The sequence below is a fragment of the Pelmatolapia mariae genome, linkage group LG6 (assembly GCF_036321145.2).
Source record: "Pelmatolapia mariae isolate MD_Pm_ZW linkage group LG6, Pm_UMD_F_2, whole genome shotgun sequence".
NCBI classification, from domain to species: Eukaryota; Metazoa; Chordata; class Actinopteri; order Cichliformes; family Cichlidae; genus Pelmatolapia; species Pelmatolapia mariae.
The window spans coordinates 20,540,752-20,556,635 of record NC_086232.1 but is presented as its reverse complement, the minus strand read 5'-3'; the positions used below and the strand labels follow the sequence as shown (position 1 = coordinate 20,556,635).

The 15,884-nt window shown below is 42.2% G+C and overlaps 1 protein-coding gene across 1 annotated transcript; it reads left to right on the top strand.

Annotated features, from left to right (window-relative positions):
- The first annotated feature begins 1,581 nt into the window (after window positions 1-1,581).
- On the top strand, window positions 1,582-15,760 carry LOC134629125 (calcium uniporter protein, mitochondrial-like). The gene is made up of 8 exons (XM_063476158.1): window positions 1,582-1,904; window positions 12,326-12,395; window positions 12,573-12,743; window positions 13,705-13,809; window positions 13,965-14,125; window positions 14,288-14,491; window positions 15,055-15,171; window positions 15,387-15,760. Exons 1-8 carry the CDS (start codon window positions 1,797-1,799, stop codon window positions 15,462-15,464), a joined length of 1,014 nt encoding a protein of 337 aa, XP_063332228.1. The 5' UTR covers window positions 1,582-1,796; the 3' UTR covers window positions 15,465-15,760.
- The last annotated feature ends 124 nt before the right edge of the window (window positions 15,761-15,884 follow it).

The window sequence follows — 15,884 nt, the reverse complement described above, 5'->3', positions numbered from 1 at the left end:
TGACACTACAGCTTTTCCCTAACTTAGTGTATTCCACCCCTGAAAAAAAGTTCAGATTCTTCAAGGCATGGAAAGCGAGACCTACAGGGCTGTGCTGAAGTGTGTAGCACTGGGATGTTGCCAGTTCCTGTGGGCTGCAGTGTGAGGTGCCTGTTGGTGGGGCCTGTTCCAGATCTGAGAGCTCGAAGGCTGTTTCATCCATTGTGTTTCGCCTCAGGGTCTCTGAACCTGTTCTCTAAACAGTCGCGCATTGTGGTTGAATGCTGCAGAATTATCCACCACGAATGCCAGGGCCCAAGGTTTCTCAAAATTTTTTTACATTGCCGCTTCAACCTGTCAGTACTTTTAATGTTGTGGCTGACTGGAGTATTATAAATCACCGGATGGGAGTGTTCATAACAGATTTATCTGACCTGTCTGCTTTCAAGACCATTTGTCTCGGTTATGCTTGCATTTTCTGTGACACAATACACCAGCCATAGCACATACTTCGCTCTGGGGATGAAACACAGAACACAGTGTGAACATTTTTCATTGTGTGCACAGCTTCCTACTGTCTGCATTGCAGTAGATTATGGTCTATGAGCCCAACCTCACTGGACAGCAGGATACCTCTCTGCACAACACTCAATCTATTATCCTCCCGCTATTATTTTTTATTGATTTATTAACTTTACTGGAGCTTCTTTGCATAGGTTTATATCACATCATACCTAATAGTTCCATATCAAACCCTGTCCCTATCAGGGATATCTATACTCACAGACAGACTCAAATTGTTTGCCCAGAGCAAACAATTTGAAGTTATTGTCGCAACATTTTGACTAGTTGATTCTAATTTCTGTACAAGTAAACATTTTGGACTTATTACATGTAAATTAATAAAATAATAAGCATACACTTTGACTTACAGATAGCTTTTTCCCCCACAGTGGCAGAAAGAAGCTTGCATACAGAGCCAAACATTTAAAGAGCTGTCTTTAAATGTTTCAGCAGACTGAAGCCTGAATCTTTGGCTCACATGGATTTTGCACACAAATGCTGACCTCATAATTTGAAACTTCTGACATTATCCATCTTTGTATTTGAAAGAACAAAGAATTGTGCATCATTGACCTTTATGTCAGTGACACGTATTTGTGTGTAAGTGCTCCCCCTGTTGGCTGACAGCTGAAATGCAGTCTTTGCTCATATGTAACACCGTGATTAAAAAGTTCACAAGGGCCTATTTTAATGTGGGATCAGAGGAAATCGATTTGTGGGTGGCATACTTAAAGTGGAGCTCTTGAGTGTAGGACTGCACCCTGCTAGCTGGCCAAGTTCACCCTTTGAAGTTATGAAGACTTCAAAGTGTAACGTTACAACGGCTCCAGCCCTAATAAGCCTCATATAAATTTGTTATTTCAGTGATCAGATCAACTCATGATGATTCGTGAGAGGAGAGGGGGTGATGTTTGGGATGTCTGCTTACAGTCCCGTGAGCCTGGCAGGGGCATATGCTTCCCACTTGCTGTTTCATGCAAAACAGACCCAACAGAAAGAAAGAGGAGGGGTGGGGGACAAAGGAAGCGGAGTCTGGCAGAGAGCGCGCGGGTGTAGTCAGGAGGAAATGGTATGCAGTTCAGGCTGCTCTCTTCCTCCTCCTCCTCCGGGTCCCGTAGCGATCCTCCTGTCTGTTGCTATTCGCACCGACAGCAGCCCGTAAAGTGAAACACGGAGCTCTGAGGTACTCATCCTGGACCTCTCTCCTCCCGACATGCCCCAGCGAGGCGGCTAAAAACGGTTACCGGCTGACGATGGCTTCGGTGCGGGCGGTGTGCAAAGTTGCGGCGGGACTCGTGGGAAGTGTTCAGACCCTACGCTGCGGTCTCAGACCCGCTCGCCCGGTTACATTTCTACACCAGGTAAATAAACGCTGTACTCTGAGTCCCTCGTGGGCGTCACAGTGTAAAGTGTGCCGTGGCTTCCTGCTGAAACACAAGACGCTGTTTTTGTCTCTATTTTGAGCGCTTCTCAAAAACTTTTTTTCATTTTCCTGTCCTCTCTATGCCTGTAGAGCCTGTACAAAAGATCTGGGAGGATCGATCTAAATATCGAGGCTATCGATACCAAAAGTGTCTGATCGATACTAATGATAGGATCTATACTGTGCTACTAGCTTCTGAATTATTTATTTATTAAGTGCTTTAAGGAGAGGTAGATTAAAATTTCAGGCTATTAAAAACTGTTTCAAAATATGTGAAAAGCTGAAAGGTGTTTTGGTATTTATTGTGGAAAGTAAAAATCACATTGATTTAGTGATCATTAAAATGTGTTCATAATTTGCAAATGGATGATGATTTGTCTCATAAGTCATGAGACACTGATCACCCATACAAAACCTGCCATGATAGATTAAAAGTATTGGTATTGGTATCTGTATTGGCAATACTGGCCCTGTATTTACTTGGTATTGGACCTGCAATATCCCACAGCACTACCATGCAGCTATACTCACCCATCAACAAACATGTCCAGCCCACAGTCAGGAAATAGTGCAGCAGGGAAATGCTGCAGAAAGTGAAAACCCACGCTCCATCACAGCATCATCTTGAGATTTTATTTATTTATTTATTTTTTGTAGTGAAGCTCTTACTCACAGTTTTATTAAGGCGCCAGTTCAGCCCACATCTTTTATCGCCCGCTGCATGAAATTGCTTTGGTCAGCTCAGTTGCAGGCAGGCAGGCAGGCAGGCAGATCTCAATTAAGGTGCCTCAAATCTGTGAGTGTGCAGGGAGAACAGTGCACACTGTTTTGTTTTGTTTTTTCTGTTTTGCTCGGTGCAATCAGAGCCTTCATAGATGGATGCTGAGATAGAGTTTGTTGGATTGGAAAAAAATTGAAGCTGTCAGAGGGGCAGGATGCAGTGACTCACTCCTACATGCCAGAATGACTAAGATGAGTTTTATTTTTAGACTGGACCGTATATAAAGGTGGAGCTTCAGTAAGCGAAATCCTTACAGCAACCCATGTTTCAGCAAAAAGAATACAATTCATATCGGCTACAAAAAGAACAGAGTTAGCATGTCAATGTGTTTTATGAAATCGTTTTCAGAATTTCTTTCCACTTTATTTGGAAGTTTAGAAGACAGGAAGTGAAACAATAAAGACTGGAAATGCTCTGCCACAAAGGTTTTGTGGTCTTTAACCTCCTCATTCTGTAGACCGGCCTATATTGAGCGATAGATAGATTTCAGTTAGACTATAAAATGGGCCGTTTCTCTGCTTTTTGTAATTTTCTTTCCCCAGCCAGAAACGTATCAACCTCAGAGGAGAATCTAAATTGCATTACCTCCCCAAAATGGGGCATTCAGAGTGAAAGTGTCTTTTGTAAAGGAGCAGCTGGGCCACAGAATGTTTTTAATAGGAATGTAATGCACTTAGAAAAGCAGAGAGCATGGCTGCATGCAAATGTACAAATCCGGTTTTAAGAATCCACACAGCAAGTTGCCAATTTTTAATCAGATTCCTTCCAATGCAGTGTATCAGAGGACTTGATTGAGTGAAGGAGGCAGAGGTCACTCTGAAGATTGTACATGAGACAGCAGAAAGCTAGGTTCACTGGCATTTTGACATTAAAGATCTGGTTCGCCTCCAAAACCCTCATAAATCCTCAGTTCAAAACCACCGTGTAAGAGTACGTACAGCTACTAAGCACTGTGAGCAGCCTGTGGCCTAAGTTGCTCAGAATTCAGATATGATCTCTTTTGGGTATCTATAGGGCGATATTCATATTCAGGCCACATCTTTTATAAATTTGTAACACAAGCCTTTCCCTGGTGAGATTCCACTAGAGACAAAACATTCAAATCACCTTTCCACAAAAGTTTCACCAGAGACGTGACAGGGAGTTAGGGCTTCTCTGCCACTGCTGTAATGCTATACAGGTAAACGTATAACACAAGGATGTTTTAATTCTCAGGAGGCTTTTGGTTTCTGTCAAAGTGCTGAGAGAAACCCGACTGGCCTGCAGGAAACTCAAGTGCTGCTCGCTGTTAGTTGTTTGCAGTTTCACACATTCAGATGAGAGAATCGATATCAGCGTTGTTTCTGTGCGTCCACAAAAGTGCTGAATCAATGGGGCTAATCAGGATGAAAAAACGCAAAAGCATTAATTTAGTGCATTGAATATGTGTGGAATGCTGAAATGAGACGTCAGGCTTTTGGGAGCATTTATAATACGGGTCTGTTTGAACAGCCCTTCAGGCGCAATGGCAGGACACATGATAAAGTCATCTGCAAGTGAGTTTGTTTGCAGCCTACTTCTAAAAAATGTTCTTCCATTCCCGGTGAAGTCAACTGTTGCTCTGGCCGACTAGTTGACCAATCAACCTTTGGCGGATGCACAGTGTCATCCATGCTGAGCATCGTGCAGTTGGGAATTTAATAAAGGACACAACCGGGGTAGGATAAATTAGGCATAACTATTTGCTCATTTTTTTTATTGCCTTGGCACTTGGCAGGCAAACACTGTAAAATCTAAGTGGTTTCATTTGAAGAAGCCTGACAACCAAGTGTGGCCATGCCAGGTGCAGATACTTCATTAGGGCAACAAATAAAGTGACTGTTAATTGTAAGAAGGCTCAGCAGATATCAAGAACTGATCTCGTCATTTGTGGTCCAGCGTTGCTTAAAGAGGAAGCCGTTGCTCAATACAATAACGTGTAGAAAGAACAGTACTGTGGTTTGGTGAGAGTGCAGTGAGTTTTAAAACTCGTTTTCATGATGTGATGTCAGACAGCAAGTTTCCTAAGTTTACTTCTTAAGGGGGGAAAAATTACATGTTTATGCAAGGTGTCATCAGAGGTTATGCAACATCACTTCTTCAGCTTGAAAAGGTGGGGCAGGGTGACCTGAGAGAAGTAAAGAAGTTGAGCTAATAGAAAAGTTTGAATTGGAAAAAGATCAGATAATGAATGACAACAGGCCCTAGATAAATGAAGTAAAAAAACATGTAATTTTCATGTAATTTGTCTTTACGGACACGGTAGTTTTCCCTTTTTCTTCTCTTAGTGTGAGCGCGCCTCTCTTTGCATGTTTCGTGTGTGGAGTGAAACAGTAAACATGTTGTTACCATAAGAGCTTCCTAAACTGTGTTATGTCAAACATGACGAGAGAGAGTCGTTGTCAGTGTCACTTTGACACTTTGCTGTTAAGTAAAAAAAAACTATCACAAATGTACAAAAATAGCACATTTGCCATTACACTAATGCCCTTCTTTTGTTGCTCTCCTCTGTGTTATGCTGGCTCGCCCATCAGCAACTGGTGCGCTGTTCCTGATGCTTGCTGGATTGCACATAGAACAACATAGAATTTATTAAGTAGATGGGCCACTGGCATCAATGCAGGCTCTAGTTTTATGGTTGGGGGAATTCTTTGTAACATTTTGTACTTTTTGTTGCTTGTAGACCTGCATAGTTTTTTATGTTTATATAGTAAACACATTGACTTTACATATAATCAAATGTCTTAAATAAATCAAATTGACTGCAGTCATAAAGGTGTGAACATGGTCAGCAACAATACGCAGGAAGGCCGTAGCCTCAAAGTGTGTAAAGAAAATATCACCACACCATAACACCACCACCTCCATCATCCTGAACCATTGAAAGAGGGCAGGATGGATCCATGCTTTCATCATCTTTATGCCATATTCTGACCCTACCATCCAAATGCTACAGCAGGCAACGTTATTCCAATCTTCCAATCTGCAGCCAGTTTAAATTACAGTTTCCTGTTCTTAGCCGGCATGAGTTGCACTCGGCATGGTCTTCTTCTGCAGCAGCTCATCTGCTTCAAGGTTCCACGTTGTATTAATTCAGAGATGCTCTTCTGCATACCTTCGTTGTAACGAGTGGTTATTTGAGTTACTGTTGCCTTCCTGTCAGCAATCGGCACTCTGGCCATTCTCCTCTGACCTCTGGCATCAGCAGGGCTTTTTCTCTCAGAGAACTGCAGCTCACTGTATATTTACTCTTTCAGACCATTCTCTGTAAACATTATGGCTCATCAGCATTTTCAGAACTACTCAGACCAGCCCATCTGGCACCAACAACAATGCCACGTTCAAAGTCACTTAAACCACCTTTCTTCTCTGTTCTGATTCTCGGTTTGAACTTCAGCAGCTCATCTTGACCACATCTACAGGTGTATCTAAAATTAGATGATAATAGTTCTCAGTTCAATCAATATTTCTACAATAGCATTAATACACATAAAGCTAAAAAAACATATTATTCCTAATCTGTGCCACAACAGTCGCTGATAAATCTAGCACAGATTTAAAGCACATCCGGTCAAAGGAACATTCCAGTAGCTCGCTTAGTACCATAGTAATGGTGCCGCTGTCTTTACAGAAGCATGTAAACAGTGGGTGTGATGGTGTTGACCCTGCATTGTTATGGTCTTGTGATAACAGCCCATCAGAGCACTGCACTGTGTGTGATAAGTAGTGAAAGTTGCTCTGCTGTTTATAGTCACAAGTAAACTCCTCTTCCATCCTTGTGTAAATGAGGGCATTTTTCTCACTGAGGGTTTAATAAGTAAACTCAGTATAGCTTTTAATGCAACAAGATACTCATCTATATCGGCTGTTCTTGTCCTGTTGTGACCTTGTGATGAAGCATTGCTAAGCCATGTGTCACTAAAGTGGTAATGTGAATCACTCAGAGGGTTTTTTGTATCGGCTTTGCGTTTGTTTTTCTGCTCCTTTTTAATCAACTTTTTTAGATCCGTCTGTTCTGGACCTTTGCGAACACCACATGAATTCCTTAATTTCTGCCCTCCTTTTTTTTTTTCCTCCTCCTCCATGTTTTTCAGTATTCAGCTCCTTCTCTGTGGCATTCAGGGTTGAAAGTTGTACCACTCTTTGCTGAGATAAGCTTGGGGAATGATGAGTTGGTTGTAAATGTGGACGTTTGGACTGAGAGATGACTAACTGTAAGATTAAATGGGCTAAATGTGAGTACGCGCTCCGCCCTTTTTAGTGTAGTTGTACAGTGGTCACAGATAGGAACGCTCTGCTTGTTGCGCCTTCCTTTTAAAGCTCACTTTGTATTCCCAGAAGCCATTTTTGATTTGGAGAAATTGTTTTTGTGTGTGTGTGCTGCTATTTGTTTAATAGTGTTACAAAACGTTTTATTCATTGTATTTGCATGAAACACAACCTCAGCCTCGTGTTCGTACAGCACATCAACCCCGCAGTCATCTTCTTCCCGCTTCCCACCTTCTCTTTGTTCTCTTAAGCGATCCGGATCATTAACTGAGTAGGAGAAGATAAATGGTTCAATGCAAATCGTTTTCATGCCAGAGTGCTGGCTGTTCTCAATCATAATGGCAACACAGAGTAATTCAATTTCTCCTCCTGGCAGCCGTAGTTTATCACGCTCGCACATTTTTCTTTATGCCTCGGGTCATGCTGGGTAGACACTGTAAGTTATTCTCTTATGATTCCTTATGCGACGGCAAAAATCTCTTTCCCCTTTGCTTGGCAACATCACATCTGTGGCCAGAGTGGGAGCCAATTCCTTTAGGAGGCCATAGCTCAGTTGTGACAGGATTGATAATGGAGGGAACTGATGGAAGACTGCAGGGAAAATGAGGCTGCTCGCCACGGCGATAGACGCCGATCATTACTGGAGCAGCAAGCCACAGCCTCTGCGTGAGGAAGGAGAGAGGCTGGCAGATTGTCACCATATTCCCAAGTTTTCACCGCCCGGGTTCTCTCTCCTCCTTCCCTGTTTGCGTGACATAAATAAAAAATGCTTAGCTCACGGCGTAAATACACCTTCAGCTGATTGTTCTGTGAAAGAACAGTTGGATGAAACGATTCGGTGATGAGGGGCAGATGTGCAGTGATGTTCCCTGCAGCTCCAGGAATGTGTGAAGGACAATAGATAGACAACGACCACTCTGCGCTCTGAATATTGATGCGCTGCGTATCAGGGAAGTGTGTTTTGTTTTGATAAGAAGACAAATTTAGGCAATGGCAATTTCTGCCAAAGCAAAGAGCCCAATCGTTTCTCCGAGTCAGGCATGTTTTGTGCCACGAGAGGCATTCGGTTAGCTGTTACTCATGTGTTTGTCATGTGTGGGCTTGTTCAGGCACTACAGTCTTCAACCTGCAGGATGTGATAACCAGTCATGTATGTGTGTTGCATAAGCTATGGGCGGGTCCGGCTGTTTGCACTAGAGTATCTCAAGTAAAACTTGAGCTCAGTGAAAATGAAGCTAAAGTGGAAGTTTCAGTCCTCATATACCACCATGTTAACATGTCAAACTGTGCAGGAGAAATAAGCATGCTGATTGGGAGGTGGATGCCAGCACAGGCAGCTGTAGCTGATAACTGTTTGCCAATTTTAAACTCCATTAATTTGGGTCAGTGGAACTGAGAAATGTGTATTTGTTGATTGGTTGGCGAGTGTTTGCCGGAATTTGTGAGCAGCCACTGTGAAATTGATCGTTAAAGCCTCAGTCACACAGCCATAGAGACCAGTCACTGACCCCCTGACAGCTACAAATCATCATGGGACCTTCTGCTCAGCCGCTTACAATTTACTTAACAACTTTACGGTCCAGAGATATTTGGATATATATAATTAATAATAATCTGAGGTTATGTTTGAACATAAATGTCTCAAAAACTATTAAAGATAGCATAAACATGAACCAGGACCTGTAATTGAACACTAATGCAAAATGAAACATTTTTAAAATTAAATTCTTATACACAAAACTAAAGAAAATGCTATCTTCATTCAGCTTTCATGCTGGATTGAGGAAATATGTCAAGTTGTTCCACAGAAACAGAATATCAGTAGATAGTCTAACCCAAAGAGAAAAGTTTCCAGATAGAACTGCAGTTATAATTAAGAAGTAATTGTATTACATATGTGCATGTTTTTCATTTTCCAGACAATATCCTGAAAGAGCTGGATAACTCAGGTTAAATTAGAATGACACTAACAGGCATTCTGTCCCAGATTACAGCTCTGATCCATTTTCTTTATGGTAAGAAAGGCCATGTGTTATTTCAGGCTTTTGATTGTAATAGTTTTTGAGATATTCATGTTCAAACACTGCCTATTTCAATGTGAAAATTGAAAATGCAAAAAAAACCATTTGATTTGGGCCTCAATTTCCAGTTTCAAACCCTACAATCTACTTTGGAGGTCATCTGTCACCCTGTAAATGTTGATCGGTTTGCTAGCATTCCCAAATTGTTCTTTAATGTTTTTTTTGTACTTTGTAGCTGCCACAGGAAGGTAAGAGACAAACGAAGGTCAGTATTCATCATGCAGTGTGTTAGAGCCTATAATAACAGAGGGCTGAGAGCATGGCTTTGGAAGTGGACTATTATTCATCACACAGCCCTGAAGCTGTATTATCTGCCATGGTAGCCACGTTGTGTTGATTTAAGAATGGGATTGGTAACGTGTGTACACAGAATATAAAATGCCTGTAGGCACTCAGCTGTTGAATTGTCTTCGGTCAGTGATCTCTCTCACACACACACACACACCCATTCAGCAAACAGTCTGTCCTCGTCCTTAATGCTTAACTTCAGCTCTGCTGTTTTCACATTAGCAGATCACCGATGCGCAAAGAGTGCAAAAACCTTTGCTGCGCTCACACCGGCCGTTAAACCACTTCTGGCCTGAACTGTTTGCTAATGTGAGTCTAGTGTTGAATGCATTTTATTTCAAGCACCTATCGTGTGTGTTGGCAGTGAATGCCCGCAACTCTCAGTTTAATGAAGCACAGTGACTGTTGGAGCAGAGGTGGCAAATAAAAGGTTTTCTTAGTCTGTTGTTAAATATGCTGGGAAGGTGTTTGGTGTCAGAGGTTAACTCTGTAGTGACAGAATAACTAGATTATTTCTGACTACTTTGGATAGCGTGGTTATGTTTTCCGGGATTAATGTGACTGGGAGAAAAGTCAAATTTGGCAGCGCCTGAAAACAGCACTCAAAGCACTTATCAATATTAAATCTCTCTGGGTGTCTTGGGCCACTTGTTGTCGATCTATTTCCGCCTGTGCACCCTTAAAACGAAGCTCTGTCCCTCACTATAGGTTATGGCCTTATTGTGGACATACCCATACAGGCCCGAATGGTTACCTGTGGTTTAATGTGGACTGCCCTACAGCACGCTGTGTGGGTTTACCCACAGTGTTTTCTGGGCAAGTTGTTAGCAGGGAAGCAAAAGTATGTTTTTAGCCTCTCAAATGTTGTATATTTGAACATTTAAAGGCTAAATAAGTGTGGTATTGTCTGAGGAAAGTCAAGAGTGGCAGAAAAGTATGCGAGGGTCATGCGTGACATTTATGAGGACAGTGAGACAGTGCTGAGGTGTGCAGCAGGGGTGGGACTCCTTGTCTGCATTGGTGAAGGACAGGTTTACAGGTTAGGTCAGGCAGGAGTCTCCGTGGACTATGATTTTCACAGCCAACATTATGATCTGTTGTGAGAGTAGGGAGCAAGTATACGCTGAAGAGAGAGGAGGAATGAAAGTCAACAAACGCAAGACAGAATACACGTGTGTAAACGAGAGGGAGACAGGTGTAACAGTCAGCCATCTGAACAAGAGAGGTGAAGAAGAGAGTGCAGGCAGGTTGGAGTGGGTAGAGACGAGTGAAAAGGTAGGTTTACAGGTGATAGTAAGACCTGCTGTGATGTATGGTGTGGAGATTTTGGCACTAGCAAAAAGACAGGAGGCCAAGCTGAAGGTTTTCATTGGGAGACACCAGAATGGACGAGATTGGAAGTGAGCACATCAGAGAGACAGCTCAGGTTGTGCAGGGTGGAGACAAAGTAAAAGAGGCAAGGATGAGATGGTTTGGACGTGTGCAGAGGAGGGGTAGTGGATATGTTGTAGATGGAGCTCTATAAGGGATGGAGGGAAGGCGCGCTGTAAATGGATATTTAACTTGTTACGGGCAAATTATAGTGAGTGTCAGGATCCCACGATGTTCCTGTTCATTCTACTAATTCGCCGTGTTTTACAGTCCTGATAAGAAAGCTGAGAATTTGGGTCCTACAGCTTATTCAGGTTTCCTCACCCAGTGCACTGCAGCTTTTAGACATTTTTCAGTGTGTGCTATCAGACAGAAGGCACCTTCATATTGGTTTCACCGCCAGTGTGGGCAGCCCTAATTGCTCTCTATCTCTATCTGGAGCAACTCGAATTTGACTCATGGGACCAATTTGCTTCACTCTTGCTGTCCACATTTTTCTTCATTGTGTGATACATAACCGATACACAAGCCCTTGTATCCTGAGCTTTTAGGTAATTTTCAGTAACTTTTTAAAGCACTTTCACACTTTGCTCGAACCACTGCGGTACTAAAAGTTTTAGGTTAAACTTCAGCTTAAAGTGCGTGTTACTTATTGCTCGTTTAAAACGTTTTCCCTCTTAAAGCGCTCACTCCAAAGCAGCGTGAGAAACGGCACATCTGGTCTCTTTGTGTCTATGTTCCTGTGATAGGAGACTTGCCTGCCCCCTTCCTCTCATGAAAACGGACAGCTCCCTTGTTCTTCTTTAATGTAATATTGATTGACCAAACTCCCAGCTTGAAGGCCAAGGGATGGGAGAGAGTGTCTGCAGCATCACTGGGCATTAGTGGGATGAAGATGTATCCGAGCGGGAACCCTTCTGACTTTCTGAGTGTGCAGATTGTGGTCAGATTTAGTGCGCTTTAGTATTTAGTGTGTTAAATTATGCTTGCAACTTAAATACCTGCACTGTGTAGGCATACAAGCATGCATTAAAAAGACGGCAGAAGGACTACGCCCAGTGAATGCCAAGCGTAGGACAAAGAAGTACTCCTGCTGATTGGAATAATGAACTTCTCAGTGGATGTGTTCTCCATACTCAGGAGTCTGGGACAAACCTGAGGTCTCACTGTGTGACAGTACGTCTCATATTTACAAATGCACTTGTTTTTCATTTAAGCATTTAATACCATTGTCACAAAAATAATTAAAGTCATGCATCAGTTTGTTCCTTGTGACATAAAAGCATATTAGGAAGCCACGGTGTAATTAAACACCACTGTGAACTGGCTTGTGGCAGAAGGTTTCCAAGTGCTTCTTTTTGGTTGTTCAGATGCTTCCTTTTAGTATTCCATGGATCTGTTTACTCTCCAACATCTGCTGACATGACAGTTTGCCGAGGGCGGGGTTTGTGTGTCTGTGTGTGTGTGTCTGTGTGTACGTGAGAACACAAAGAAAAAAACTGAGTCATTTCTTTCCTTTCATTCATTCTCCCTTCATATCCTTCTTTACAGGTTCAGCACAGAAGGCCTCCGCTTGGAAGTTATCCAGCTCTTTTCTACGCTACAAATGCTCCCTCTAGTGGTAATATGATGTTATTACATCCACATAATATTGAACTTTTGTGTCACACGTGTGCACCTGGTTTGTGACTTTACTTGTGGGTGGTCAGACTGGCCTTATCTGTGCACATATTTGGAATAATAAATGCAAAACTTAACACTCAAACTGTCCATACCCCCCACCCCCTTCACTGTGCAGAAGATGCATCTTTGAAGTACAAACATGGGCGTTTGGTTCTGGAAGTCCCCTTGCCATCCAGGAATGAGAAGTGTCTGTTTTTTTTAAGGCCCATGTTGATGAGCGTGGGCGACTTGATCGGCGATCTGCAGAAAGAGGACCCAGGAGCTACCGCCTCAGTTCTCTCTAAAGGTAAGACATGCTCAGTATGCAACAGGTGCAGTCGGTCTAGTTCGCCGGGTTGTGCACAAAAAGGATGAACAATAGCCAGTCAAGCAAGATGCCTCCACAATAATCATTTACGCATTTTCACATTTACACTGAGCAGTTATCAGCTAATCACCTTTCACTGCAAGTAACTGTGGCTGTTTGTAGTACAATAGGTCACGGTTCCCTGCCCAACAGGGCGTTGTCTGTTTTATGATCTTGTAGCACAGATCATTGCTTTTAAAAGAAATTCATAAATCGTGCAATTTTGGGGAATACTGCAGTGTATTTTACATACAGATAGTCTTGCAAACCTCTGTGGCTCCTCAGTGAGCTGGAGGGAGTGGCACAAGGTTACACTGGTCTACACGATCTTCACACACCTGTGTCTCTCACCAAAGTCCCAAAGTTATGTGTTGCCTTGAGCGTGCCATGTTTTGACACGGTGGAGAACAATAGGGCAATTTTCTGTAACAGTACTCCACACTTCCTTTTCAAACTTCTAATCATTTTATAGCCACTCACATCTGAGTTGGTATGGGAACCAGAGCGGTTAGGAAGTGTATCTGATGCAGTCCTCCTTAAGTTACCTTAAGGGTAACTCGTGAAAAGTGTATTTTTCCATGAAGGAGACAGGTTAGGCAGGTTGTGGCAAAGATTTTTATCACTTTAGCAGACGGGACATGTTAGACCAGAGCAGCAGAGATTAGCAGATGAGCTATTTTCCACACAGATCTCGTTCCCATACGTGAACTGTAGTTATGCAGTGCTGAACTACATTCTTTAAGCTGTAAATTACTGACTTTGTCCATCACTGTGGGGTTTATTTGATATACTTTTTGTTGCTATCATGTTTTATTGAATTTGTTTGGTCCCTCTGCCAGCAAACCTTTTTTTTCACGGTATGAAAGATAAAGTTAATTCAATTCAGCACTTGCTTTGACAGATGGGGAGCGCATTGCCAACAGCACGCTGATCGATGCCCTGCTGGACAAGGACTTTCAGCTTGTCATCAACAATACAGTTTATAATGTCTGCGCTCCTGAAAAGGGTACAGCACATTTATCTCCATTCATAAATTCTCCATTTGGCATTTTTTCAATTACACTTGATCCTGGTGATAAAATGTGGTTATTATCTTCTATTCTTCTCATATTTCACTTTTACTTTCTCCTCGTTGTCTGCCCTGTTGCGCCTCCGTTGCAGTGTGTGCATCTGCTGAGCACGCTATGGAGCTGGAGGACATGAAACATGTCGTGCACCTGCTGCACACAGCGCTCCACCAGCCTGAACACCAGCTGCTGAAGGAGAGGGAGCTCCTGGAGAAACTGGACAACCTCAAACAGGAGCTTTCTCCTCTGGAGAAGGTACTCGATGTGTTGCAACAACCACTCACCCATGAAATTACTTTGTACCTTGTTATACTTGCTTGAAAGCCTCATTTTAAGGTAACAGGTGACATTTCGGTTTTGTTGGTTCAGCCTTGGAGACTTGGTAACCCATCTTTCTCTGCATTTTATTGGTGACAGATGAAGGCAGACCTGTCCGGTAAAGCAGACTTCCAGACGTCCAGGGCTCTGTATGTTGGCCTGGCGCTGCTGTCCGTGCAGGGCGGCGCTCTGGCCTGGCTCACCTGGTGGGTCTATTCGTGGGACGTCATGGAGCCCGTCACGTATTTCATCACCTACTCGACCAGCATGGGAGCTTTTGCCTACTATATCCTCACCAAACAGGTAAGGCTCAGACACCTGACTGACTTCACCGTTTTCATCTAGGTGTAGATGACAGGTGCTCCTAAGGCCATTTCACAAGTTGTTCCTTCAGACTTGGGCGTGCACATGTGATATATTGTGGACTGTAAAAACAACATGAAAGCTACAATAAAGATGTCCTGTATTGCTCTGAAGGGGTGAAGGCTGTTTGTAGCGTAAATAAATATGGCTCAACTTGACTTCTTATCAGGGTAACTGACAACTAGCAGTTAGAACCTATTACTCAGCAAGTCACATCCTTTTAAATATTCTGATCATTTCAAGATCACATTTTGGGAAATGCATCTATTTACTCTCCCCAGTTAATAGTCTGGAAAAAGCCATAAAATCTACCCCAACTCTCTAGACCCAGGAAATGATAATAACCTCCATCAGAAGGCTGATTTTACACTTTAGATGTTAAAAAAAAATCTAAAGTGTTACAACAAAACAAATTTTAGTTACACCTAATGCTCATTTGTGTAAAATTGTCATGTGTGCAGATATATTTTTAAATAATTAACCTACATTATTCTCTCCTACAGGATTATGTATACCCGGACGCCCAGGACAGGCAGTTCCTGCGTTATTTTTATAAGGGGGCCAGGAAAAAGAGATTCAACGTGGAAAAATACAATGAACTCAAAGACAAGCTGGCTCAGGTTGGCTGACTGTTTTGTTTTACAATAAATGACTAAATAGTCAGAATCTTTGTTACTGAATGTGTTTGTTTTTTTTCTTAAACAAATGTACAAGGAAATGGTTTTTTTGTTTGTTTTTAATTAAAGGAAATATCAGCTAAACTATTTTCAGAAACCTGCAAAAGGTATGAACAACTGCTTTTACAGTCTTTGATTTTCTGTTTTCTGTGTTTCAGGTGGAGGAAGACCTGAGGCGTCTGAGATATCCAACCCAACTCCAGCTACCAATTGAACAAATCCAGCCAAAGCCATAAATGAAGCCAAGCCATGAATGATGGTCCCTCAAACTTTAACAGAGGAAAAACAAAACTAATTTTCCTGCTTTATTTTGATAATAGCATCTTTTTATCTCAAATCCATGAAATTGTTTTCTTTAAGTATTAATAATGATGCCAATTATTTAATCAAAAGAAAAAAAATAGAACAAAGATTGATTGCTAATGAAATGAAATGTTTCCCAAACCCCATTTGAATCTGGTGTCTTCCTGGTCTGATTGTGTGATTGTGAAGCGCTTTGATTAAATCTGTATCGCAGCCGTTACAGGATTATTAAATAAAGAATGCACACACACTTTCTAACACAAATGCAATGAAGAGTTTTATAAAACACCTTTTTATTGAGGGCAAGTAAAGTAGCTAAAGTCTTATTGGCCTACAAAATCACAACAGTATGA